General features: G+C 45.1%; 1 protein-coding gene across 1 annotated transcript; it reads right to left on the reverse strand.

Moving 5' to 3' along the window:
- Positions 1 to 21,669: 21,669 nt before the first annotated feature.
- LOC114828897 (glycine-rich cell wall structural protein 2-like) lies at positions 21,670 to 22,193 on the reverse strand. The gene is made up of 2 exons (XM_029114063.2): positions 21,832 to 22,193; positions 21,670 to 21,682 (listed from the first exon to the last, which is right to left on the reverse strand). The coding sequence occupies exons 1-2, from the start codon at positions 22,191 to 22,193 to the stop codon at positions 21,670 to 21,672; spliced, it is 375 nt and encodes a 124-aa protein (XP_028969896.2).
- Between the last annotated feature and the right edge of the window lie 3,130 nt (positions 22,194 to 25,323).

The following is a 25,323-nucleotide window of genomic DNA, read 5'->3' on the forward strand; positions in this document are numbered from 1 at the left end:
TTGGGAGGGCCAGAGTCTGTAGGTTGGAGGCGACTGATGGTGTTAAATAATGTCCTTTGATTATCTTTGCCATTATCAATCAAAGAAGAGTAGAAACTAGAGCAGGCTGCTTTTATTGCTTTAAAATAACATTTCTGGCGGTCTTTATAGGCCAGTAAAGGCCAGTGTTAAGCCAGTGTTTCTCCACCAACATTTTATCTTGTGGCTGTGTGTCTTCATGCTGCGCAGCTCCTCTGTGAACCATGGGAAAGACCATTGGAATGATGCTTGATGGGATTTAACAGGAGCAAGAATGTTTAAGATTTTACTCAATGTGCTGTCATACAGGTCAACCATCTGATCAGCGGTGGAATTGTGACTGCAGCTGCTCCGCTGCGGACCACAAGTCTCTCCAGACTGGGGTAAAGTCTGCAGAGCACGGCTTTGACTTCCATCTCCCCTCCGTGCAAGGCATTACCATACACAATGCCTGAGGAAAGCACGTAACATCATCAAAGATCACAGCCACGCTGGCTATGGTCTGTTCACACTGCTGCCGCCTGGTAGACGCTACTGGAGCATCAGGGCACGCACTTCCATACTTACAGTTTTTTCGTTCAGGCCATATAAGGCTCCTCAACCAGCACCACTGATCTATAATCATACTGATCACACTTGAACATTCCAGATGCTCTGATGTCTGGTACATTTGATGTGCATTAGAATATTCCAATAATATTTGAAACTTCTACCCATATTGTTCATACTCCCCATCCTGCTCTTTCTAAAATTGCTGCTAATTTACATTATGTATATTATTGATATAATTGCCATATCTATAATATTCAGTACTACTTCCATATTGCTGCTAGATTACAGTACTCTTTTTAAACTACTGCTAGTGTACAGTGTAATGCATATAATTTATTTATTTATTTAGCTATATTTTTTCTTCATATATACACTGAAGTGCCAGAAAAACTGGAACAGACGAGCCCCTACAAAACACATTCATGTACCATGAATACAAGAATTCTGGCAAAACATCTAACGTACAAGAGCAGTGTGGCTGTAAAAAGACTATGGGGGAGAACGTGACCAGCGTCGGCTGGCAAGAATTGTTTCACGCAATAGGCGTGCAACACTGCCTCAAATAACATCTGCATTCAATGCTGAGCCCTCAACATACATCTGCGTGAGGACTGTGCAACATTCCATCCGGGATATGTGCTTTAGAAGCCAATGCCCAACTAAAGTACCCCTGATTAATACTCGACACACAGCTATGCGCCTTGCCTTGGCTCGGGAACACTGCCACTGGACACTTGATGACTGGAAATGACTAGCCTGGTCTGACGAGTCGCGTTTCCAACTATTTCGGGGCAGATGGAATGATCCGTGTATAGAGAAAACCCCTTGAAGCCATGGATCCCGCATGTCAACAGGGCATTGTACAGGCTGGGGGTGGCTCCATAATGGTATGGGGTTTGTTTAGCTGGCATTCAATGGGACCACTGGTACATCTACAAACGTATCTGACAGGTGAACGCTATGTGTGGATCCTTTCTAATTTGTTACACCCGTTCATGTCCTGCGTTCATTCTGATGGGTTTGGCCTCTTCCAACAGGACAATGCACCGACACACAAGTCTAGACACCCCAGATTATGGGTGGAGAAACACTCATCTGAGTTTGGAGCCTTGCCATTCCCACCTAAGTCACCAGATCTCAATGTTATCGAACACATCTGGGATGCCATACAATGCGCTGTGGAACACAGAAATCATACTCCTCGGAATACAACAGAATTGTGGAGTGGTCTGCAGGAAGTATGGTGTTCATTGCCTATTGCCACTTCCACAAGCTCATGGAGTCCATGCCCCATCGTATTTCTGCAGTTCTGCGCTCCTGTGGGAGGCCCATCAAGTATTAGACTGTTTTACCAGTTTTTCTGGCACTGTGTATATTTTTTGTTCTTAATTCTCACTACGGAGTTCTAGCGTGCAATGTCACCATTCATAAGCATATTACGACTCATGTATCTATACTGTTCAGTAATTCTACCAAATTGCTGCTAGTTTACAGTGTTGCAGTATGTATATTATTGCCATATTTGCCAAATCTATAATTTTCAATACTGCTACCCATACTGCTGCGAGTTGACAGTACTCTTTTTAAACTGCTGCTAGTGTACAGTGTTATGTATATTATTATTAAAAAAATATATATTTATGCTTATATATTTTTCTTCTTAATTCTCTTACAATAATTTTTTTCTTAATTCTCACTACGTAGTTGTTGGGTGCCATGTCAGAAGAATTTCATTGTGCAGGATGACTCTGTGTTGTTTGGTGCATTTGACAAATAAACATTGAAACTTGAACATATTAGGGCAGGCTTACCTTATTCTTGGAAGACAGACAGGTCAAGGGACTTGATGTTTCTGAATTTATCAGCCCGCTTAGGGCAGAGTTGAAGTGCAGGAGTAATTACGGACAATGTCACAACTCCATGGTGAGAGACACCTAACTCATGTACATCCAGGTTTTTTATGACGGGATTTCTCCAGTGATGATGAGGTGAAGCGTATGTCCACGATTGTGTGTGGAGACATTGACAAGCTGTCTCAGGTTAAGACAGTCCAGAAGGTTCAGGAAGTAAGTGGCAAAGGAACATTTTGTTGAATCAATGTGAATGTTGAAATCCCCAAGGAAAACAATCATGGATAGAGTAGGACACAGAAATGCGATTAGCTCAGAGAACAAGTTATGAATGAAACATGTTATGGACATTTCTTTAATTGATGTGTTCTTACTGATTAAATGACTGAGCCCCCATGTTTAGATGAGGAAAGGAATGTTGTTTGTGCAGTGGGAAAGGAAGTATGAGGTGACGATGTAAATCTTTAGCAGGACGGGGGTAGATGCAGATCAATGGGTTTTAGTACAGGATAGAGGAAGATACACCACAGGGGGTAGGATGAATAAGGAACATATGTTGTTTTATGGCACGACCATGCAGATTCCTACCCCCACCCATTTTTCTTTAAGTATTGAATGTACTTCCCAATGCTTTAGAGATTATTCACTGTTATTCTGTATCCTGCATATTCTCTCCTTTCAAGAATTAAACTGTTTATTGTGCAATTGAGTTTTCCTGTCTTACCTACCATTTTCGTAAAATCATTTGGACTTTAGAAATTGCCATCACAGACAGCGTTTGATTTAGTAGGACAATAGATGAATATAGCTGCAAGCAGCGATTAAGGGGACCAAGTAATGACAAAAGGAAACTTTGAAGACCCTTGGAATGTATGTTACTGTAACTAAGCAATTGTCTTTACATTTGCAACTTCAAATAAAGCTGCAAGCAGTATTTAGTGGGTTTTAGCATTTAGTTAGCATGAAAATTATGCAATATGGTATGTGGGGTAAAAGAAACTGCACGTGTACAAACATTAACCCAATGTTGGATGTATTTTCCTGTCCAATGGCGACCCCATGAAGTTTTTTTTACATACTGGTCTAGTTTATACAACCCTTGAAGATCTTCATACATAGATACCAAATGTCAAACTACATCAATATTGGTCATTTGCTACCATATGAGTAGTGTTTTAAGTGATTTTCAAAATAATTAAGATGGCTGAAAATCCATGATGGCGATTTTTGGGTCTCAGTGGCAAAAGTTTTCATAGTGAGGAGACACACCTATGGACTGATTTCCAAGACCAAGTCACAAGGGATGGGTGTGGTGAACATTCAAAAAGTCCAACTTCACAGGCTTGTGCCACCATGAGGCTGATTGGCATGTCCACTGCACAAGAAGTTGCATTTCTTGACGCTTTACTATATTAATTTGGGTACCTTTACACCATTTTATCTCAGTTTTTTGCCAGAAGAATAATAGTGAACTGGAACAAACATAATATGATTTTGGCATACGGTTGAAACCCTAATGACACACATTGTCAATTGACTTTGTTTGCAGAATAGCTTAGATTATTACAACAAAACATTCTCAGCATCAGTGTAATAAAAGAGTAGATAAACGTCACACTCACCGAAATCTTATATAGTAAAAAGCTTAATTTTTCTAAGCTACACATTAAAAAATGGAAATTACCTTTTGAAAGGTTAAGTTAAAAATAATATGAAAACTAGCCAAGCTAGATAATGTAGGTAAAACATTTGAAACATTACTTCTGTACATTGATAACAATCACCATTACCAGAATTGAGTAATTAAGTCAAATCATTTTTATTGCTAATTTGGCAAGTTTCTTATAAAGGAATCAATTTCCATTTTTATTTTACTCCACTTTGAAGATTGTAAATAAAAACAGTGTTTACACACAAATCAAATGCATTAATATAAAAAATATGCACAAGTATACATTTTAGTCATTTAGTAGACGCTCTTATCCAGAGTGACTTACAATAAGTACAGGTAAATTTTCCTGGAAAAAAAGTAGGGGGGAGTACCTTGCCCTAGCACACAACATTTGGCTCAATTAGGAATCAAACAGAACTTAATTACAAATTTCACTCAAACTATAGAGCCACTTGAACACACAAGGACAGGCTCCACACCCAAAGACATGCACACATTTTTTTATTAAATCTGCACAGGCCTCATTTCCAACAACCATTACTCCAACACCTTATCCTTGCGTGATCATGCCAAATTGCTAATGTGGTACTAGAACATCACTTAATTATATCAAACAGCTAAGAGCTATATTCTTTGATAAATTAAGCTTTATATGGTCTTTGTGTTTGTGTGTTGCCACAGTCTGCAGTAGACTGGTATGCATTGAGGTTAATATTAGGTCAAAAAGTGCAAAAAAGAAATCACTGTAGAAACCAGCCAGTCAATCAATGTTTTGAGGAATGAAAGATGTGGAAGGAGCAAATGTACAACAAAACAAAAGAATAAGTACATCAGAATGTCTAATTTCAGAAATAGACACCTCACGTCCTCAGCTTCATGTAATTCCTTACTGCTATTTGTAACCTAATACCTACCTTAACACATGCCAGTGCATTACATACTGTGACAACTCAATAACACAGACAACGTTAAGTTTAATTTAAATAAATCAAATAGTTTTCAGCTGGTTTAATATAATGAACAATTATTTTCTAATACCAAACAAGCATTTTAAAATTATTTAAGGATGAGGTGTTGAAAAAACGTCCATTAGTGCGTTTCAGAATTCACCTAGCAAATGTACACACTGAAAGAGGAAAACACTATTGCAAACATAATGTTAAAAATTATTTTTTAACTAGCCCAGCAACTTTGACATTTAAGTTAGTAAAATACAGGATTGGAACTTTTTGTAAGTGAGGGTGACATTTTTTTGTAAAGCTCCTGAATTCTAAAATTGTACACAACTGAACATCCTGCTGAGACATGGTGCACCAAGTCATGTTGGCTGAATTACCATGACAGTGAAACATGTAGAACGTCATTACAGCGTGACAGTATGTTTTAATATTAAAGAATTTGGTAGATAACTCCGAATATCGGTCGTCAATCTCTTAGATTATTTCATCTTTACTGATGCTAGATGAGTGATCTATAGCAGGTCTTAAAACAGCTTTGTTAGCTGTCTATAGCGTGACTCTCCAGCACAGCACTAATCAACTAGCTAGCGAACCTCATGTAGCTCAATTAGTAAATTAGCTAGGTACAAAAACGCATACAAAACAGTTGTAAGATATTTGGTCGTTATCTGCCATCTACCTTGTTTGAAACAGGAACTAGTTCGCTATATCAGTGAGAGCGCAGGCAATGTACCCTACTCAAACTCACCTTACTATGCCATATAATGCTTTGCCTCAGGAAAACTCACGCGCAAGCAGCTTCTGTTGCAAAGAAGTCTAGCTGCACATACCAGTACCAGAAACGATTATGAAACAAAGATGCGAGATGTCAGAGTTAATACTCTCTGGCTTTTTTTATTGCCTTGGCCTGCCTGCCACTCTGAAATTACTGCCAGGTGCTGAAGCACGTCGTCCTAATTTGATTTCGGCCATACTATTTGAGATATCAACTTTCCTTAGAAAACTTTTAAAGTTAATGGTTTGAAGGTCCTTTACACTGATTGTCAACCAAGTTTGTTCAGAGGTTTCGGAGATGTCGTTTAAGTGTGTTTTTGATAACAGCAAAATCATGAGAAACATCGGTTATGTTTATAGCGCCCCCAAGAGGTATTTCCGTATGGGACTTTTTCTGTCCATTCCTGACAGACATATTTACGAGTATGTTTTGTTTCATAGCTGTTTGATGTTCCATTTGGGATTAATGGACTTCTAAATTCATAGACCCGCCCAGCTCAATTTCATTTGCCGATTTCAGCCATACTATTTGAGATATCAACATTTCTTATATAACATTTAAAGATAATGGTTCAAAGGTCCTTCACACCAAACGGCATGCAAATCCGTTCAGAAGTCTCGGAGAAGATGTTAAGGAGTTTTTCACCAAATTCAGAATGGAGGAAAACCCAAGGGGGGAATTTGAAAGATCCCAGAGACTTATTTGGTCAGCATGAGAAGGGGCATGTATCGAACTTGGCTGCATGACTCTACGACATTCGGTTCATGAGATATGCATGCTCAAACCTTCAACATTTGACTAAGTGCTACAGCGCCACCATGGGGTGTATAGGTATAGTAATGGCAGAGACCCTTCGGGCCTCTCATGGCAACAAGTATGCAAAGTTTCATGCAAAATGAGCCACATATACCTACGGTACTTGGTCCCCTAATAATAAAACCAACAAAAACAATAGGGTACCATACCTATGGTACTTGGTCCCCTAATAATAATAATAAAAATTTAAACTGCGAGCAGCGTTTCAGGGGGCCGAGCGGGGCACAGGAAGCATCTCACTACATGCTCTCACTAGAGAAATGTTTTGCTATTTAAAAATGCCCAATGCCGCTAGTAGTCAGGATGTCCAATCGAAGGAGAGGAAATCAAAAAGACCTTGAAATCAGAAAAGGAACCAGGCAAACCTAGTTCAGCCGATTAGGAGGGATGAATAGAGTTGTCGCTGGCAGGTTTCAATCCCTGGTTTCCTTTGTGGCAGACTGTCTTTAATCATTACACTATTTAAACAGCAGAATGCAACCTCAGCCATTACATTTTTGCTGAAATAACGTGGACAAAATAACATTTATTAACGGAACTAAAGAGTAGTCTTGCACAAAGACTATATAGCTAATAGCTATACATCCTACTTATAATGAAAACAATGACTCCAATCACTCCATGGCTGATTTGTGTCTTTGGAAAACAATAACAGTAGGTCACGTAAAACAATTCTTCTCCTAAACATATGAGAATCATAGTATTACAGAGGGGATATATATATTGTTGTGTGAAGGGTGAAAAGTTCTGAGTGAATATACATATCTCAAATACAATACAGGTTGTCCCTACAGCTCTCTATCCTCTCCAAATGTAAATTTTACCCGTAATACAATTATTCTCACAAATAAATGAAAATCACAGTATTTCAGATATGTATTGTGGAAAGGAGTGGAAAAGCATTTATGAGATATAGGATTTGGAATGTCTGAGAAGGCAATTGAACTGGGGTCACAACATTGAAGGACCGGGATGTTCCCACTACACCACAGGGCTGGCAGGCAGACGGAATAGTCTCATTGGGTTGGGATCTATAATACCCGAAATAGCACACAGATGCATATTTTGAAAATCCACCAGAAACATTTACAATAATATAACTTTTAAAGACAATGGTCCAGTCGTCCTTTACACCAATTGTCATCCAAATCCATTCAGCTGTTTCGGAGGAAATCGTTTAAGTGTGTTTTTATCAATGGCAAAATCGTGAGAAACATTGGTTATGTTTATAGCGCCACCAAGCGGTATTTCTGTATGGGAGTTTTCCTGTCCATTCTTAGCAGACACATTTACGAGTATGATTCGTTGCGTAGCTGTTTGATGTTCCGTTTGGGTTTAACCTTTTCACGCGTGAGTTTCAAAAATGCCTTAACGGCCCCCCCAGCGTGAGTTTTTTTTAAAGTATATTATCAGCAAGCCTCTACTGGTAGTAACTGTTAAAAATGGATATTGAATAAATGTTAACCAATCTTTTCCTAAAGATCGCGGCACAAAAGATACTGAAACGCTTCACTTGTTGTATCAATAAAACACACGCAATCGATCAGGCAATAGGTGGTGGGTAAATCTTTCATTCACGTAATTATTCAGAAGCTCTCAAAAGATTATGAATTGCGATTCTTGCATTTAGTAATGGACAAATGCGATCAGTGAAAAAGTAGATTTTTGAAGATTACGTTGAGCTTTTTCTTCCAACAAAAGTAGTGCTGTAATACTGTTTTAGTTTGCGCCATCGGTTCGCTACTAGATCTGCCAATTGAGCTATTGTTCGTGAACCCTACTAAAACAAACTGACTGGATTAACCCCACGTTAGCTACATGCATTGAGTGGCGTTCAGACGGTTGACATGAACAGTCACTTTGCCAGGTAAGGAACACATACTGTACATTACATTGCAAGCTTCTCTCTTTGACTCAAATTCAAAGAGCTGCAAAAGCTGGTTTATGTGTAACTGTAGCTAGCTAGCAAACTTCAGCTAACTGCTAGCTAACAAAGTGTGACCTGTAATGCAGTGCAGCAAAAATGAAGATCATAGTTTTCCCAGGATGGCAAATCTGTCCAAAAGACTGGCAAATGTAAATGACCATCAGGTCTTAGAGTGACTCACCTTTCTTTAACTAAAAGCATAGCAGCGCCCTCAACGGGTAACGTAACTTCTAGAAAGTTTTTACACAATGATTTTGACCAGTTGTCAGCTCTTTCAGGAAATGGTTAGATGCTCTATAGTAATCGCTAATATCATTTGTTTTTGTGTATTATGTTTATTGTAGAAAATATAACTGCTAGTGTTGGCTGCCTGTAGGTACATAATTATCCCTTTTTTAATGCTTGCTACCTGGTTAATATCATAGTGTGGTCTTGAAACAATTACAATCAGGAAATAAAGTTATAAACGCTGTTTGAGCTAAATGTGAGTAAATAACAGCACGGTATGACCAGCCATTGTTACGTCACTCGTGCCTAGGCGTTCTAATGATGCGTTCTAAACAATATGTTCTAATCACACCGGTGTGAACATACGCTTCAGGGACCACTCTAGACTGATCACACTGGTGTGATCGTACGCGCCGAAGGGTTAATGGACGTCTAAAGTCATAGACCCGCCTAGCTCAATTTAATTCGCTGATTTCGGCCATATTGTTTGAGATATCAACTTTGCTTATATAACATTTAAAGATAATGGTTCTAAGGTCCTTCACACCAAACGGCATGCAAATCCATTAGGCAGTCTCGGAGGAGACGTTGTTAACGAGTTTTTCACAGAAGTCAAACAAAATCTATCCAAATTACCCACACCCTGTTAACTCTCTAAACTTGATTAAAATCCCCAAATACAAAATAATCTTGGAGCAAGTTCCAACAAAATCAGCACTATTAACCTTTTCACGCGTGAGTTTCAAATATGCCTTAACGGCCCCCCAGAGTGAGTTTTTTTGCGCGTGAGTTCAGCACTCACTCAGAGTTCCAGAATTTGATTGTGACGTCACAAAACATTTAATCTGCAGCTTCCCAAAAACACCACGCTGCTTACTAGTTATGCATCTAATTTTTTATTTAAATTATATTAACAAACTTCTACAGGTAGTAACTGTTAAAAATGTATATTGAATAATTATGAACCAATCTTAAAAATGCTGTCCTATTTCTAAAGATCGCGGCGAGAAAGATACTGAAACGCTTCACTTGTTGTATCAATAAAACATACGCAATCTATCAGGCAATAGGTGGTGTGTAAATAGTTTTACGTAATTATTCAGAAGCTCTCAAAAAATTATAGATTCCGATTCTTGCATATAGTAATGGACAAATGCGATCAGTGAAAAGGTAGATTTTTGAAGATTACGAGCTTTTTTCTCAACAAAAGTAGTGCTGCAATACTGTTTTAGTTTGCGCCATCGGTTTGCTACTAGATCTGCCAATTGAACTATTGTGCATGAACCCTACCAAAGCAAACTGACTGGATTAACCCCACGTTAGCTACATGCATTGAGTGGCGTTCAGACGGTTGACATGAAGTCACTTTGCCAGGTAAGGAACACTAAATACACTGCATTGCAAGCTTCTCTTTTTGACTCAAATTCAAAGAGCTGCAAAGAGCTGGTTTATGTGTAACTGTAGCTAGCTAGCAAACATCAGCTAACCGCTAGCAAACGTCAGCTAACCGCTAGCAAACGTCAGCTAACCGCTAGCTAACAAAGTTTGACCTGTAATGCAGTGCAGCTAAAATGAAGATCATAGTTTTCCCAGGATGGCAAATCTGTCCGAAAGACTGGCAAATGTAAATGACCATCAGGTCTTAGAGTTACTCACCTTTCTTTATCTTTGATTGATAAAAAGCATAGCAGCACCCTCAACAGGTAACTTAACTTGAAAGTTTTTACACAATGATTTTGACCAGTTGTCAGCTCTTTCAGGAAATGGTTAGATGCTCTATAGTAATCGCTAATATCATTTGTTTTTGTGTATTATGTTTATTGTAGAAAATATAACTGCTAGTGTTGGCTGCCTGTAGGTACATAATTATCCCTTTTTTAATGCTTGCTACCTGGTTAATATCATAGTGTGGTCTTGAAACAATTACAATCAGGAAATGAAGTTATAAACGCTGTTTGAGCTAAATGTGAGTAAATAACAGCGCGGTCTGACCAGCCATTGTTACGTCACTCGTACCTAGGCGTTCTAATGATGCGTTCTAAACAATACGTTCTAATCACACCGGTGTGATCGTACGCTTCAGGGACCACTCTAGACTGATCACACCGGTGTGATCGTACGCGTCAAAGGGTTAAATATTAGATCACTAACAAACAAATCTTTTTTAATTAATGATCTTATTGTTAACCATAAACTTGACTTCATGTTTCTAACAGAAACCTGGCTAGATGAAAATAGCAATGCAACCTTAATTGAGGCAAGTCCAAAAAACTATCATTTTATTCACTCGGTAAGACAAGGCAGAAGGGGGGGTGGAACAGCTGTTATTCATCATGAAGATTTCTGCTGTACAAAGGTTGACCTGGGTGAATTTTCAAGTTTTGAGTATGTAGCCTTCATTCTCAAAGCAGAAATACCTGTGTTGATGCTAAATATTTACCGACCACCAAAGCAACTTTCAGCTTTCCTCTCAGAATTTTCAGAACTAATATCATTGGCTGTCACCAGACATGATAAAATTATTATAAATGGAGACCTTAACATACATATAAATAACAAATTGGACAGGTTTGCAATAGAATTTATGAACATTCTACATATCTTTGACATGTCTCAACAAGTATCACAACAAACGCATATACATGGAAATACATTAGATTTAGTGATAACAAAAGGATTACTTATAGAGAATCTCTCTGTGACAAATGTTTCCCTCTCAGATCACTACTGTATATTTTATGACGCATATCTAACCAAAATCAGAAGCAAGGAAACAAATGTGGTTCGAAAACGATACCTCAATGAAGCAGCAGAGCAAAACTTTACACAACTTTTAGGTGGATTTGAATTGAATACAAATAACTCAATACATGACATGGTAAATGAGCTAAACAACAATCTGACAAATGCTCTAGACAAAGTAGCCCCAATTCGAGTTAGAAAGAGATTAGGAGAAAAAACATCACCATGGATGGACAGCTCTGTCCGTAAATTAAAAAGAGCAAATCGGGCAGCTGAAAGGAAATGGAGAAAATCAGGACTTGAGATCCATCATATTATCTATAAAAAAGCTCTAAACACCTACAATAAAACTGTACATGCCGCAAGGAAAAAACATTTCTCCAGGATCATTACAGAAAGTGGAAATAACCCCAGAATATTATTTTCAACCATAGACAAATTGCTAAACCCTGGCCCAAACCGTAAAAGGACAAACGAAACCTCTGTAATTAAATGCAAAGAGTTTGCTACTTTTTTCTATGACAAGATCAAAGTCATTAGAGCCAGTATTACTAAAACAAATATAAACTTCCCAAACAAAACTTGCAAAAAGCACATGAAGACTTTCAACATCATAGCCACTTCTGACCTACAAAAGATTGTTAGGGAGAGCAAATCAACCACGTGCGTTCTAGACCCCATCTCAACCACTTTTCTGAAAAACGTCTTTGACAGTATCTCATGCCCCGTTCTAACAATTATAAACAAATCCCTTGAATCTGGTGTCTTTCCAAATGCATACAAAACTGCTGTTGTACAACCACTTCTAAAGAAACCACAATTAGATTCTGAGATATTAAACAACTATAGACCAATCTCAAACATACCATTTCTAAGTAAGGTGCTTGAGAAAGTCGTTTTTCACCAAGTAAATACATTCCTAAATGATAATAACATACTGGAAAGGTTTCAGTCTGGTTTTAGAGAGAATCACAGCACAGAAACAGCTTTGACAAAATTAGTAAGCAACCTAAGACTTAGCGCAGATGCAAACAAGGTCTCAGTCCTAGTCCTCCTAGACTTGAGTGCAGCATTTGACACCATTGATCACGACATCCTTATGGATCGTCTTGAAAACTGGGTTGGTCTCTCAGAAAGTGTCCTCAGATGGTTTCAAACGTACATCACAGGCAGAAAGTTCTCCGTCAGTCTTGGTGAACATATATCTGAGGAACATGACACAATATGTGGTGTGGCACAAGGAAGCTGTCTTGCTCCACTACTGTTTTCACTATACATGCTACCACTAGGCGATGTCATTAGAGAATACAATGTCAATTTCCACAGCTATGCTGATGACACACAGCTATAGATTTCTGTTGAGCCGGATGACCTAAATACAATAGCCTCACTATCCAGGTGTCTAATTGCAATAAATAATTGGATGAGCGCAAATTTCCTAAAACTAAATGAAGATAAAACAGAAATCCTCTTAGTAGGGCCCAAAGTCAAAAGGGAGAAAGTCAGCACAAGCCTTGGTAATCTGACCTCACTGATCAAACCTGAAGTAAAGAGCCTAGGTATTATCATAGATTCTGACCTACATTTTACCTCCCATCTGAACAAGGTGACCAAAACCTCTTACTTTCACCTCAGAAATATTGCTAAAGTAAGACCATTCATAACCCAAAAAGATGCAGAGAAACTAATTCACGCATTTATTACAACCAGATTGGACTACTGCAATGCCATCCTTACAGGTCTCCCCAAAAAGTCTTTAGGGAAGATTCAACTCATCCAGAACTCAGCAGCAAGACTCTTAACAAAAACAAAGAGGCGAGAACACATTACTCCAGTTTTGAAATCACTGCATTGGCTCCCAGTCTCCCACAGGATTGATTTCAAGGTCCTATTGCTTGTTTATAAAACTCTAAACGGCTTGGGGCCAGCCTACTTTACAGACTCTCTAAAAACCTATGTTCCACAAAGGGCCCTCAGATCCTCGACTGCTAACTTGCTAAAGGTTCCAAATCCCACTCATAAATAAATTGGTGATGCTGCCTTTTTTAACTATGCCCCAAAGCTGTGGAACAAAATACCAGAAAATATAAAGGAGGCATCATCTATAAACATATTTAAAAAGCTATTAAAAACATATCTTTTCACTCTAGCCTTCAACTAAACCGGTAATCTTTGCTCTTCGCAAAACATTTTTAAATTTCTGTGCCTGCAAATGTGCTCTATGTTTTTATTCATGTCTTTTTATTATTATATATTTTTTTTATTCTCTCTGTTTTGCTTTTATTGCTCTTTATTGCTGCTTATTGACCTCTATTGATGTAAAGCACTTTGAGCTGCATTCCCTGTATGAAAGGTGCTATATAAATAAAGGTTTATTATTATTATTATTATCCTCATGTACCTAAGCGAAGGATTTGACAAAATCGAAAAAAGGCACCCCAACTGTACACAGCATGCCACGGGGGTGGCGAAACTCATTTAAAAATGCGCACACATAGTGATGGGACATCAACTTCAGATACTCACAACACACAGTGTAGTGGCGTATGTAAAATCACAGATGTTCACCATAACTTCCCTCAGGCAACAACACCTAAGTAAAATTCTTGGGGCTCCAAATTTGACTTTCACACACGAGGGGATAAATATGGCAGACCGGATGGGGACGGGGCTGCCACATGAGTGCGCGCAAGAGGTAGTGAGGGAGAGAAAGACACAAACTGATCTGGAGGAAGAACCCCTCCAAGGGGCAGAGGACCTCTTTACAGATGGGTGCTGTTTCAGACACGAACAAGATGGGCTGAGGGCGGCCTTTGCGGTAGTGAAATTAACACCAGAGGTTCTAGTCACAGTGAAAGCAGAGAGGCTCCAGGGGCTGCAGTCAGCCCAGAGAGCAGAAGTGAGAGCAGTGATAGAGGCACTCAGGCAGGCCAAGGGGAAGAGAGTTAACATCTACACAGATTCGGCATACGCGGTAGGTGCGGCGCATGTGGAGCTAGGACAGTGGTTAAAAGCCGGGTTTAGAACAGCAGGGGACAAACCGGTTTAACACGAGGCGGAGATGAGAGAGCTAGCCGAGGCCCTGGACCTGCCCGAAAAGGTAGCAATCATAAAATGCAAAGGACACAATAACTCAAATTGTGCAGTGGCCCAGGGAAACCAAGCGGCAGACACAGCAGCAAAACAGGCAGCAGGGTACACTTCACAAGTGATGGTGGTAAGACCAGAAGAGGAAGTGGGGTGGGGAGAAGGCCCTGAGAGAGACAAGCTAGTGAGACATCAAAAGGGGGCTTCCCCACAAGAGAAAACTATTTGGCGACAGAGAGGAGCAACAGAAATGCGAGGGCTCTGGAGAGGGCCAGATGGTAGAGTAATACTTCCACTAGCTATGCGAGGAGATACATTTGCAGAAGCCCATGGGCTGGGCCATGTAGAGCCGGCTCAAATGTTAAGAAACTTGTGCCACTGGTGGCATCCGTTTATGGTAGGCATGGTACGCAACTACACTAGGACATGCACCATTTGCACTCACCACAATCCAAAACCAACAATTAAACCTGAGATGGGGGCGTTCCCCTTGACGAAGAGACCTGGACAAGAGATAGTGATAGACTACACGGACATGGTGGAAACAGTACAGGTGTGCCGTTACATGTTAGTGTGTGTGGATGTGTTCACAGGGTGGCCAGAAGCCTGGCCGGCAAGAAGGGAGGACAGTCAGACAGTGATAAAGTGTTTAATAAAACAGTACATTCCCAGACACGGCTGCCCAGAGAAAATTAGGTCAGACAACGGGACTCACTATAAGAACAGTGACTTACAGAAGGTAGAGAGCTTATTGGGCCTAAAACATGCTTTTGGCACTGTATACCACCCACAGTCCCAGGGAAGGGTAGAAAGGATTAACCAAAATATAAAGAACAAGTTGGCTAAGATATGTGCACAGACCAAATTGAACTGGGTAGATGCACTGCCACTGGCACTCATGACTATTCGATGCTCGTTAAATCAGACCACTGGGTTCACCCCATATGAGCTGCTGACAGGGAGACAGTTTCCAGGACCAGCCGCGGGGCCTGTGGTCCCGGAAGGGGAGAAATGGCCCAAAGATCACAGAGTGTATTTTGATGAATTGCGAGCTCTCGTTTCAGAATTCACCAACAGAGTCGGAGAAAGGAGGAACCTGCACCCGTTGGACCAGAACCTGCCCCAGGCGGAGTGGGTGCTGCTGAAGGTCATCAAGCGAAAGTGGTCGGAGCCAAGGTGGACGGGTCCTCATCAGGTGGTGGAGAGAACGAGCCATGCGGTCCGCCTGAGGGACAAAGGAGAGACGTGGTACCATTGTAGCCAGTATACACCAGCGCAGGAGCCAGGGAGCTCATCCAAACCGGGAAGGAGGAGCTTGCCCCAGTGTGGACGGAAGGAGGACCAAAACCAGCTGGACCGGTGCCAGGAGCGGACCCCAGGATACTGCGGGACTACGAGCGAGAGAATGAGACAAAGGACGGCACCAGGGGAATAGACTTTTAGGGGAAGGAACTGAAGAATACTGTAACAAAAGGGGGTATAGGACACCGAGTGGCTCCTACCACTCATATCAAGATGACAGGGTTACAGAGAAAGGCCTGGGGAGATGATGATAGAATGAAGTGGTATATGGACATTGGTGGAATAATGATATGTGTGTTGTATGTTGCTACAGGTTTCCCAGGTTGGCATCGGGTCTTCATTCCCCCAGCGAAGAGGTCCGCGACCCCACCTGAGGACACCTGCTTGGGGGCATTGAATTGAACTATGTCAAGGGGTCGCATACGAGCATTCTGGGATAGACAACCCGCTGGAGGAATGGATGACCTCGATGTTCGGCCAGTGGAAAGGTTTGATAATGTCTGTTCTTTTATCGCTTGCTACATTTTGTGCTTTAATGGTGACTTGCAGGTGTTGTATCCCATGCATAAGAGGGCTCACCATGTGGGTGATCTCTATAGCCATTGAGAAGGCTCCAGGACCGCCACCAGGGATGCTGATGCCTCTACTGGAGCAGCTCGACCTGGGAGAACTGGAGCTTGGCGAATAGGGGTGATCTCTCTGGGGAGAGATCAAAAGGGGGAATTGTGGATACATTGAGTGAATAAGCTGTCAAACTGTTGTGAGCATTGAAGCAAAATGTTGAATGTCTGTAGCATAAGCTGAGACTGATTTAGGCTGTTGCTGGGGAACAAGAGGAGACTGAGCTTGTGTGTCAGATTACAGGAAACAGGGGGGCAGATTAATAACGCACACACATATTCTGGGCAGGGCTGAATTAAGAATAGACAAGACCGAAACCACAAAGTGCAAAGATGATGCTTGTACTGCATTTACACATATAAGGTATAAAACATAAACTGGACCAATGGCACACATGCTTGGCATATTTAACCCCCACTTTTAGGCTTGTTTGAAGTATAAATATTGCTGATGTGACTGTGATTGATCTTTAGACATTGTGCGGCGACACTCTGTCTCCAAAAGCTTTTGTAATAAACGGAATATACGGTACGGTAATTGACCTGACTCCTGGTGTGTTATTCTCCTTTCCAACAAACCAACTCGGGGAAGCGTTAGATTTCAACAGTGTCCTAGGTCTTCCCCAGGATCTCCTCCCGGTGGGACGGGAAGGCGTTCAGGAGGCATCCGGAACAGATGCCCAAGCCACCTCAGTTGACCCTTCTCAATGTGGAGGAACAGCGGCTCTACTCTGAGCTCCTCCCGGGTGACCAAGCTTTTCACCCTCTCTCTAAGGGATCGCCCAGCCACCCTGCGGAGAAAGCTCATTTTGGCCACCTGTATCCGGGATCTTGTCCTTTCGGTCATGACCCAAAGCTCATTACCATAGGTGATACCATACATCGACCGCATTACTGCAGAAGCTGCACCGATCCATCTGTCAATCTCCTGTTCCATCCTTCCCTCATTCGTGAACAAGACCCCTAGATACTCCTCCACTTGAGGCAGGCACTCTCCACCAACCTGAAGTGGGCAAGCCACCCTTTTCCGACTGAGGACCTCGAATTTGGAGGTACTGATTTTCATCCCCATCGCTTCACACTCAGCTGCAAATCGACCCAGTGCATGCTGAAGGTCCTGGTTTGAAGGGGCCAACACGACAACACCAAGCTCCTGCTTCGGTCGTACAGGGAGCTGACAGCCCTTAGCAAAGGACCCAGGACCCCATATTCCCGAAGCACCCTCCACAGGATGCCGCGAGGGACACAGTCGAATGCCTTCTCCAAATCCACAAAACACATGTGGATTGGTTGTGCAAACTCACATGAACCCTCCAGCACCCCGTAGAGGGTATAGAGCTGGTCCAGTGTTCCACGGCCCGGACAAAAACCACACTGTTCCTCCTGAATCCGAGGTTCTACTATCGGCCGTATTCTCCTCTCCAGTACCCTGGCATAGACTTTTCCATGGAGGCTGAGAAGTGTGATCCCCCTGTAGTTGGAACACACCCTCCTGTCCCCCTTCTTAAAAAGAGGGACCACCACCCCGGTCTGCCATCCCAGAGGCACTGTCCCCGACCGCCATGCGATGTTGCACAGGCGTGTCAACCAAGACAGCCCCACAACATCCAGAGACTTGAGGTACTCAGGGCGGATCTCATCCACCCCCGGTGCCTTGCCACCAAGGAGTTTCTTGATTACCTCTGTGACTTCAGCCCAGGTGATGGACGAGTCCACCTCTGAGCCCTCATCCTCTGCTTCCTCAATGGAAGACATGACGGCGGGATTGAGGAGATCCTTGAAGTACTCCTTCCACCGCCTGACGACATCCCCAATTGAGGTCAACAGCTGCCCACCTCTACTGTAAACAGCGTTGGTAGGGCACTGTTTCCCTCTCCTGAGTCGCCGGACGGTTTGCCAGAATCTCTTCGAGGCCAGCCGATAGTCCTTCTCCATGGCCTCACCGAACTCCTCCCAGGCCCGAGTTTTTGCCTCCACAACCACCCGGGCTGCAGTCCGTTTGGCCTGCCGGTACCCGTTAGCTGCCTCAGGAGTCCCACAAGCCACCAGGCCTGATAGCACTCCTTCTTCAGCTTGACGGCATCCCTTACTTCCGGTGTCCACCACCGGGTTCGGGGATTGCCGCCTCGACAGGCACCGGAGACCTTACGGCCACAGGTCCGAGCGGCCGCTTCGACAATGGCGGTGGAGAACATGGTCCACTCTGACTCAATATCTCCAGCCTCCCTCGGGATCCAGTCGAAGCTCTGCCGGAGGTGGGAGTTAAAGATCTCTCTGACAGGATACTCGGCCAGACGTTCCCAGCAGACCCTTACAGTACACTTGGGTCTGCCGAGTCATTCCAGCCTTCTCCCCCACCATCGGATCCAACTCACCACCAGGTGGTGATCAGTTGACAGCTCCGCCCCTCTCTTCACCCGAGTGTCCAAGATATACGGCCGCTGGTCAGATGAAACGACAACAAAGTCGATCATCGACCTATGGCGTCCTGGTGCCACGTGCACTGATGGACATGGTGTTCGTTATGGACAAACTGTGACTAGTACAGAAGTCCAATAACTGAACACCGCTTGGGTTCAGATCAGGGGGGCCATTCCTCCCAATCATGTCCCTCCAGGTGTCACTGTCGTTGCCCACGTGGGCGTTGAAGTCCCCAGTAAGAGCACTTTCCAGCACCTCTCCCAGAGACTCCAAAAAGGTTGGGTACTCTGCACTGCCGTTCGGCCCATAGGCACAAACAACAGTGAGAGACCTATCCCCGACCTGTAGCCGCAGGGAAACAACCCTCTCGTTCACTGGGATAAACTCCAACTCATGGCGGCAGAGCTGGGGAGCTATAAGCAAACTCACACCAGCCCGCCACCTCTCACCATGGGCAACTCCAGAATGGTGAAGAGTCCATCCTCTCTCAAGGAGTGTGGTTCCAGAGCCCAAGCCGTGCGTGAAGGTGATCTCGACTATCTTTAGTCGGAACCTCTCAACCTCACACCCGATCTCAGGCTCCTTCCCCGCCAGCGAGGTGATGTTCCACATCCCTAGAACTAGTTTCCGTGTCCAGGGATCGGGTTGTCGAGGTCCCCGCCTTCGACTGCCGCCCGATCCTCTACGCACCGACCCCTTATGGTCCCTCCTGCAGGTGGTGAGCCCACGGGAAGGTGGCCCCATGTCGCTCCTTCGGGCTGAGCCCGGCCGGACCCCGTGGGGAAAGGCCCGGCCACCAGTCGCTCGCATACGAGCCCCAACCTCGGGCCTGGCTCTGGGCAGCGGTAGGAGCTGGCGGCTGCGGCCACTGGGCAGTGGGAGGAGCTGGCGGCTGCGGCCAATGGGCAGCGGGAGGAGCTGGCTGCGGCTCCTGGGCAGCAGGGGGAGCTGGCTACGGCTCCTGGGCAGCAGGGGGAGCTGGCTGCGGCTCCTGAGCAGCGCGAGGCGCTGTCTGCGGCTCCTGGGCAGCGCAAGGCGCTGGCTGCGGCTCCTGGGCAGCACGGGGCGCTGGCAGCGGCTCCTGGGCAGCGCGGGGCACTGGCTGCGGCTCCTGGGCAGCAGGGGACGCTGGAAACAGCCGGCGTCTAGGGGGTGTCACAACTCACCCACAATTTGTGTCACAACTCAGACACAATTTACAGCATTTAGTTCACAATGGAAAAATGAACCCGACGATTCGACACCCTGACAGCATTACAGATGCTACAAAATTTAGATGAGATGGAGTCAGATGAGGAATCAGAAATATATCATGAAATCGACATGTCTGTTGATGAACTAAAAGCATTCATTGCGCTCTTGTATGTCCTTGTCGCATACAGTGGGAAGAGCATGGATGTGGATTCATTTTGGTCTGATCGATATGGGATGGACTTTTTCTGAGACCATGCAATGCAACCGCTTTAGAGAGATGATGCTACACCTGCATTATGACGACAAGCAGAAAAGAATACTACGCTTGGAAAAAGACAAGTTTGCTGCAATCCCAGATATCTTGAAAAGTTTTGTGAAGAATTGCATTCCCTGTACAAGCCAGGAGAGAACATAACTGTTGATGAGCAACTGTTCCCAACAAAAGCTTGTGGCTGTTTTATCCAGTTACATGGCCAACAAATCTGACAAGTTTGGGATACATTTTTGATTAGCTCTTGAGGTCGACACGAAGTACATGCTCAACGGCTATCCATACCTTGGGAAGGATGAAACCAGGCCAGCGGTGAGCTGCTCACACAAACCCCTGAAGCTGTGTGCTGACTATGGAGCAGTTCATGCTTAAAGTTCAAGCGAGATGCATAAATGCATAGGCCCACATCATACAAAACAACTGACACATTTATTTTCTATATAACAAATAGTCTATATAACAGTCAATTTCGTTATTCATGTAGGCTACTGTAAATCATCCTTTGATCATTCTTTTACTCTAATTGAATTTACAAATAAAATGTATTTGATCAACATTATCAATTTAATTTCCATGAATAGGCTGTAGCCTATGTTTTATTCATTCTTTGAAATGTATCATGTTTATCAAGCAACCGTGCTTTAGGCCTTTGTAGGCTATTCATGCGTATATCCTTTGACTGTTGTAAACTAGTCGATAATGTCACTTATTTTACCTTATGCATCATGAAAATATACTAAATTCTAATGGATTCATGTTTGAATAATTTAAGTGTTGTGTAATTTTCATTTTGTGTATTTGTAGGGCCTAATAAACAAATGAAAATACTGTAGCCTGTGTTCTTAGAAATAATCGTTTTATCTATTCTTTTTCAGTTTTTTCGTCGTATAATAAGACCTTCAATACAAACACATTCTTGTATTTTTTTTTCCATTAACCATAAAAAAAAGTAATTAAACACCGGCTGACCAAACGTAGCTAGTTAGGTCAGTTGTCAGAGCATGTTGCTATTGCTAGCTTGCATGTTATTTGTAGAGCAGGAATGAAAAGTAAAACTATTTCACTAGTAATTTGCTTACCTGGAGACTCAAAAAGGTAGGAATAGATGTCTGGGTAAGACACCTCTAGCCAATGAATTGTGTTAGGACCACGTAAGCGGAAACCGGCCTAGAAGAGCAAAAGTCTCTTACTGACTGAGTGAATGACTGACTACCCCTTGTTAAAAAGCGTAGTGGTTAGAGACATGGGCTACGGAACAACAGTTCGACTCACGTCACAGTCAAAACACATAAAGACACAGCCTTTCCTCCTACGGCACTCCCCTGGCGCCTGGCCCTCCGCCGGCCCTCCCAGTTCCTGACCCTCTGCCGGCTCCTGACCCTCTGCCGGCTCCTGACCCTCCACCGGTTCTCCCGGTTCCGCCGGCTCTCTCGTTTCCTGAACCTTCGCCGGGTCCTGGACCTTCGCCGGCTCCTGACCCTCCGCCAAGTCCTGGACCTTCCCCGGCTCCTGAACCTCCGCCGGCCTCCCTGGCTCCTGAACCTCCACTGGCCATCCTGGCTCCTGACGCCCCGCCGGCCCTCCTGGCTCCCGAACCGCCTCCGGATCCCGACCCGCCTCTGGCTCTCCTGGCTCCCGACCCGCCTCCGGCTGTCCTTGCACCCGACCCGCCTCCGGCTGTCTCAGCTCCGGCTCCTGGTTCTTTGCGGGTACCTGGTCGGTGCTCCACTAGGGGGCCTCCGCCTTGGTCCCTGCCCATCCTCCCCTTTGGTTGTTTTGCGCGTCCGGGTGTCCGCGCCTTTGGGGAGGGTACTGTAATGGGCTGTTCCACTTCGTGTTTTCTGTTTGTCCTTGTCTTGTCCTTGTATGGTCTTTCCTGTTCTTGTTTCAGTTGATTGGTATATTCATTTCACCTGTGTTTAGCCCCCACCTATTTCTGTTCTCGTCGTTTGTCTGTGTATTTAGTTCGGCCATTTTCTCCCTGTCAGGGTTGGTCATTGTGCTTGTGTGCGCCTGTGCTTGTGTGCGCCTGTGCTTGTGTGCGCCTGTGCGCGTGTGCTTGTGTGTGCCTGTGCTTGTGTGCGCGTGTGCTTGTGTGCGCCTGTGCGCCTGTGCTTGTGTGCGCCTGTGCTTGTGTGCGCCTGTGCGCGCCTGTGCTTGTGTGCGCCTGTGCGCGCCTGTGCTTGTGTGCGCCTGTGCGCCTGTGCTTGTGTGCGCCTGTGCGCGCCTGTGCTTGTGTGCGCGCCTGTGCTTGTGCGCGCCTGTGCTTGTGCGCGCCTGTGCTTGTGCGCGCCTGTGCTTGTGCGCGCCTGCGCGCCTGCGCGCCTGCGCGCCTGCGCGCCTGAACCATTGAACCCCTGAACTCTTGAGTATTTTTGTAGTGCCAGGCACTCCGTTTGGTTTTCTTTGTTTTTGTTAAATAAAAAGGGGAAACACCTCAACCTTCTACGTCGGTTACACAAGTTCTGTCAGGAGTAATAGGCCAAAAATCACCCAGCTTGTTGTGGGAAGCTCGTCGAAGGCTACCTGAAACGTTTGATTTAAGTTAAACGGTTTAAAGTGTGAGGTCTTCCCGTCACTCCTGGTCCGACTCCTCCCTGCCACGCTCCGCACCTGCCACCAGTTCACTTCCCAGCATGCATGAACACACCCAACACTCCAGATCCCAATCACCTGAATATTGAACACCTGTGCCCAGTTAACCCCTCTATTTAGCCTGTGCTCTTCCTCCCCTCCAGCGTGAGGTATTGTTCCCAGTGGACCTGCCAAGCATTCTATCGCGCGCTCATTACTAGTTGATTCCCAGCCTGTTGTGTTCTCTGCCCTCTTGTCCCGTCCTCTCTCCTCGTTTCCAGAACCCTGCGTCTTGACCTGTTCGTCCGCCCCGTCGTGTCTCTCCCTGCCTACCCTACCTGTGTGGTTACCTGTACGAACTGCCTTCCCGGAACACCGACCTCCCTGCCTGCCCCTGGATATCCTTACCGTCTCTCCCGTCCTGTACTGTAGCCTCCGCTGATTGATCACCCGGCTTCCTGACCTACTTGCCTGCTTCTCGGTTTCGCGTCTCTGCTCATCCCTGCCTGTGCCTTCGCCTTCAAGGACTGATATTCTGGTTTCCGACTCTCTGCCTGTCTTCATCGTTTGTGTGCTTGCCTACTCCCTTGTGCGACGTAAACAATAAATCTACCATTGCACTTCTGCAATTGGACCCACACAACTCTGGTCCGGGTGTTCATTACAGAATTCCTCACCTTACCGATGGATCCAGCAGAGCTGCATGCGCAACTGTCGCAGCAAGAGGAGAGGATCGAGGAGATGATGCGGCTGCTTCGACATCCAGTACCCATGCCTCCTCCGTCCGGTATGGTTGCCGTCTCCGCCTCCGCTCCTAACATATCCCTGCCAAGCAAATATGACGGGTCTCCGGGAAAGTGCAAGGGGTTCCTAATGCAGTGTTCGAAGTACATCGCTTATCACCCGAGCCAGTTCAGCCGTGACCAGAACAAGGTGGACTTCGTCATCTCCTTGCTAACTGACAAAGCCCTAGACTGGGCCACAGCCTTGTGGTCCGCAAATAGCCCCGAACTAGGCTCGGAGGCTCAGTTCCTTGCCCTATTCAGGGAAGTGTTCGACCACCCCGTCACGGGACGTAACGTAGGGGATCAGCTGGTCGAGATCCGGCAGGGGACACGCACTGCGGCCGCATACGCCCTGGATTTCCACACCTTGGCTGCAGGGAGTGGGTGGAGCGAGGCTGCCCTGCTCACGGTCTACCGAAGGGGACTGAATCGGGAGCTGCAGGCAGAGCTGGCCTGCAGGGGTGACCTAGCCTCCCTCAGTGAGTACATCAACGTGTCCATCGCCATAGACAACTTACTGTTGGACCGAAGGAGGACTACCACCCTACGACCCAGACCGGCCCCTTCGACATCTACGGTGTCAACACCCCCAGCAACACCACCAGAGCACGAACCCATGCAGCTAGGTCGTTCCCGTCTGTCCGCCGCGGAGCACCATCGTCGCCATTCCGAGGGTCTATGCCTGTACTGTGGCGAAAGAGGACACTTCGCCTCCCGGTGCCCTATCAGGCCGCCTCGCCCCGGAGAGAGAGAGACCTCCGCGCACCATCAGGTAGGAAGCTCCCACCTCCTCAACGTCACCCATAAGCAGTTGCATCTACCTGTGTGTCTCACTGTCAGGGGGAATCCGTTCTGCCTGGAGGGCTTGGTCGACTCAGGAGCCGCAGGGAGTTTCATAGACTTGGAAACGGCAGAACAACTGGGGATCAAATTGTACCCAATAGAACCGCCGTTGCGCGTGAAATCCCTGGATGGGGGACCACTTGGATCCGGCTACGTTCGCCATCAAACGGAACCACTAGACATGCAGGTGGGGGCATTGCACACAGAACGCATCCAGTTGCTAGTGGTTTCCTCCCCCCATGAGCCGGTGGTGCTGGGGCACCCCTGGCTCTGCCTACACGACCCAGACATTTCCTGGAGTAAAGGAGAGTTGACGGCCTGGAATATGACCTGCCTATCTCGTTGTTTGAGTGTTCCCTGCAGAGCCACCTCAGTGGAAAGCGCCACGCCATCAACCACTCCGGAACCCCCGTCCGCGTACTCCCAGTTCAGACAGGTCTTCAGCGAGGAGAAAGCCTCGGAGTTACCACCACACCGCCCGTGGGACTGCGCCATAGAGCTGATCGAGGGAGCCCCGCTTCCGCGGGGACGCGTGTATCCTCTGTCCGTCCCGGAAACAGAGGCCATGAATACCTACATCGACGAGTCTCTGCGTCAAGGAGCTATCCGCCCGTCGACGTCCCCTGCTGCTTCTAGCTTTTTCTTCATTGGAAAGAAGGACGGCGGCTTACGCCCCTGCATAGATTA

This window comes from Esox lucius, chromosome 17 (assembly GCF_011004845.1).
Source record: "Esox lucius isolate fEsoLuc1 chromosome 17, fEsoLuc1.pri, whole genome shotgun sequence".
Taxonomy (NCBI): domain Eukaryota; kingdom Metazoa; phylum Chordata; class Actinopteri; order Esociformes; family Esocidae; genus Esox; species Esox lucius.

Excerpts from the sequence above, each read along its gene's own strand:
- LOC114828897 (XM_029114063.2), bottom strand. The coding sequence starts at position 22,193 with ATGGGCAGGGACCAAGGCGGAGGCCCCCTAGTGGAGCACCGACCAGGT.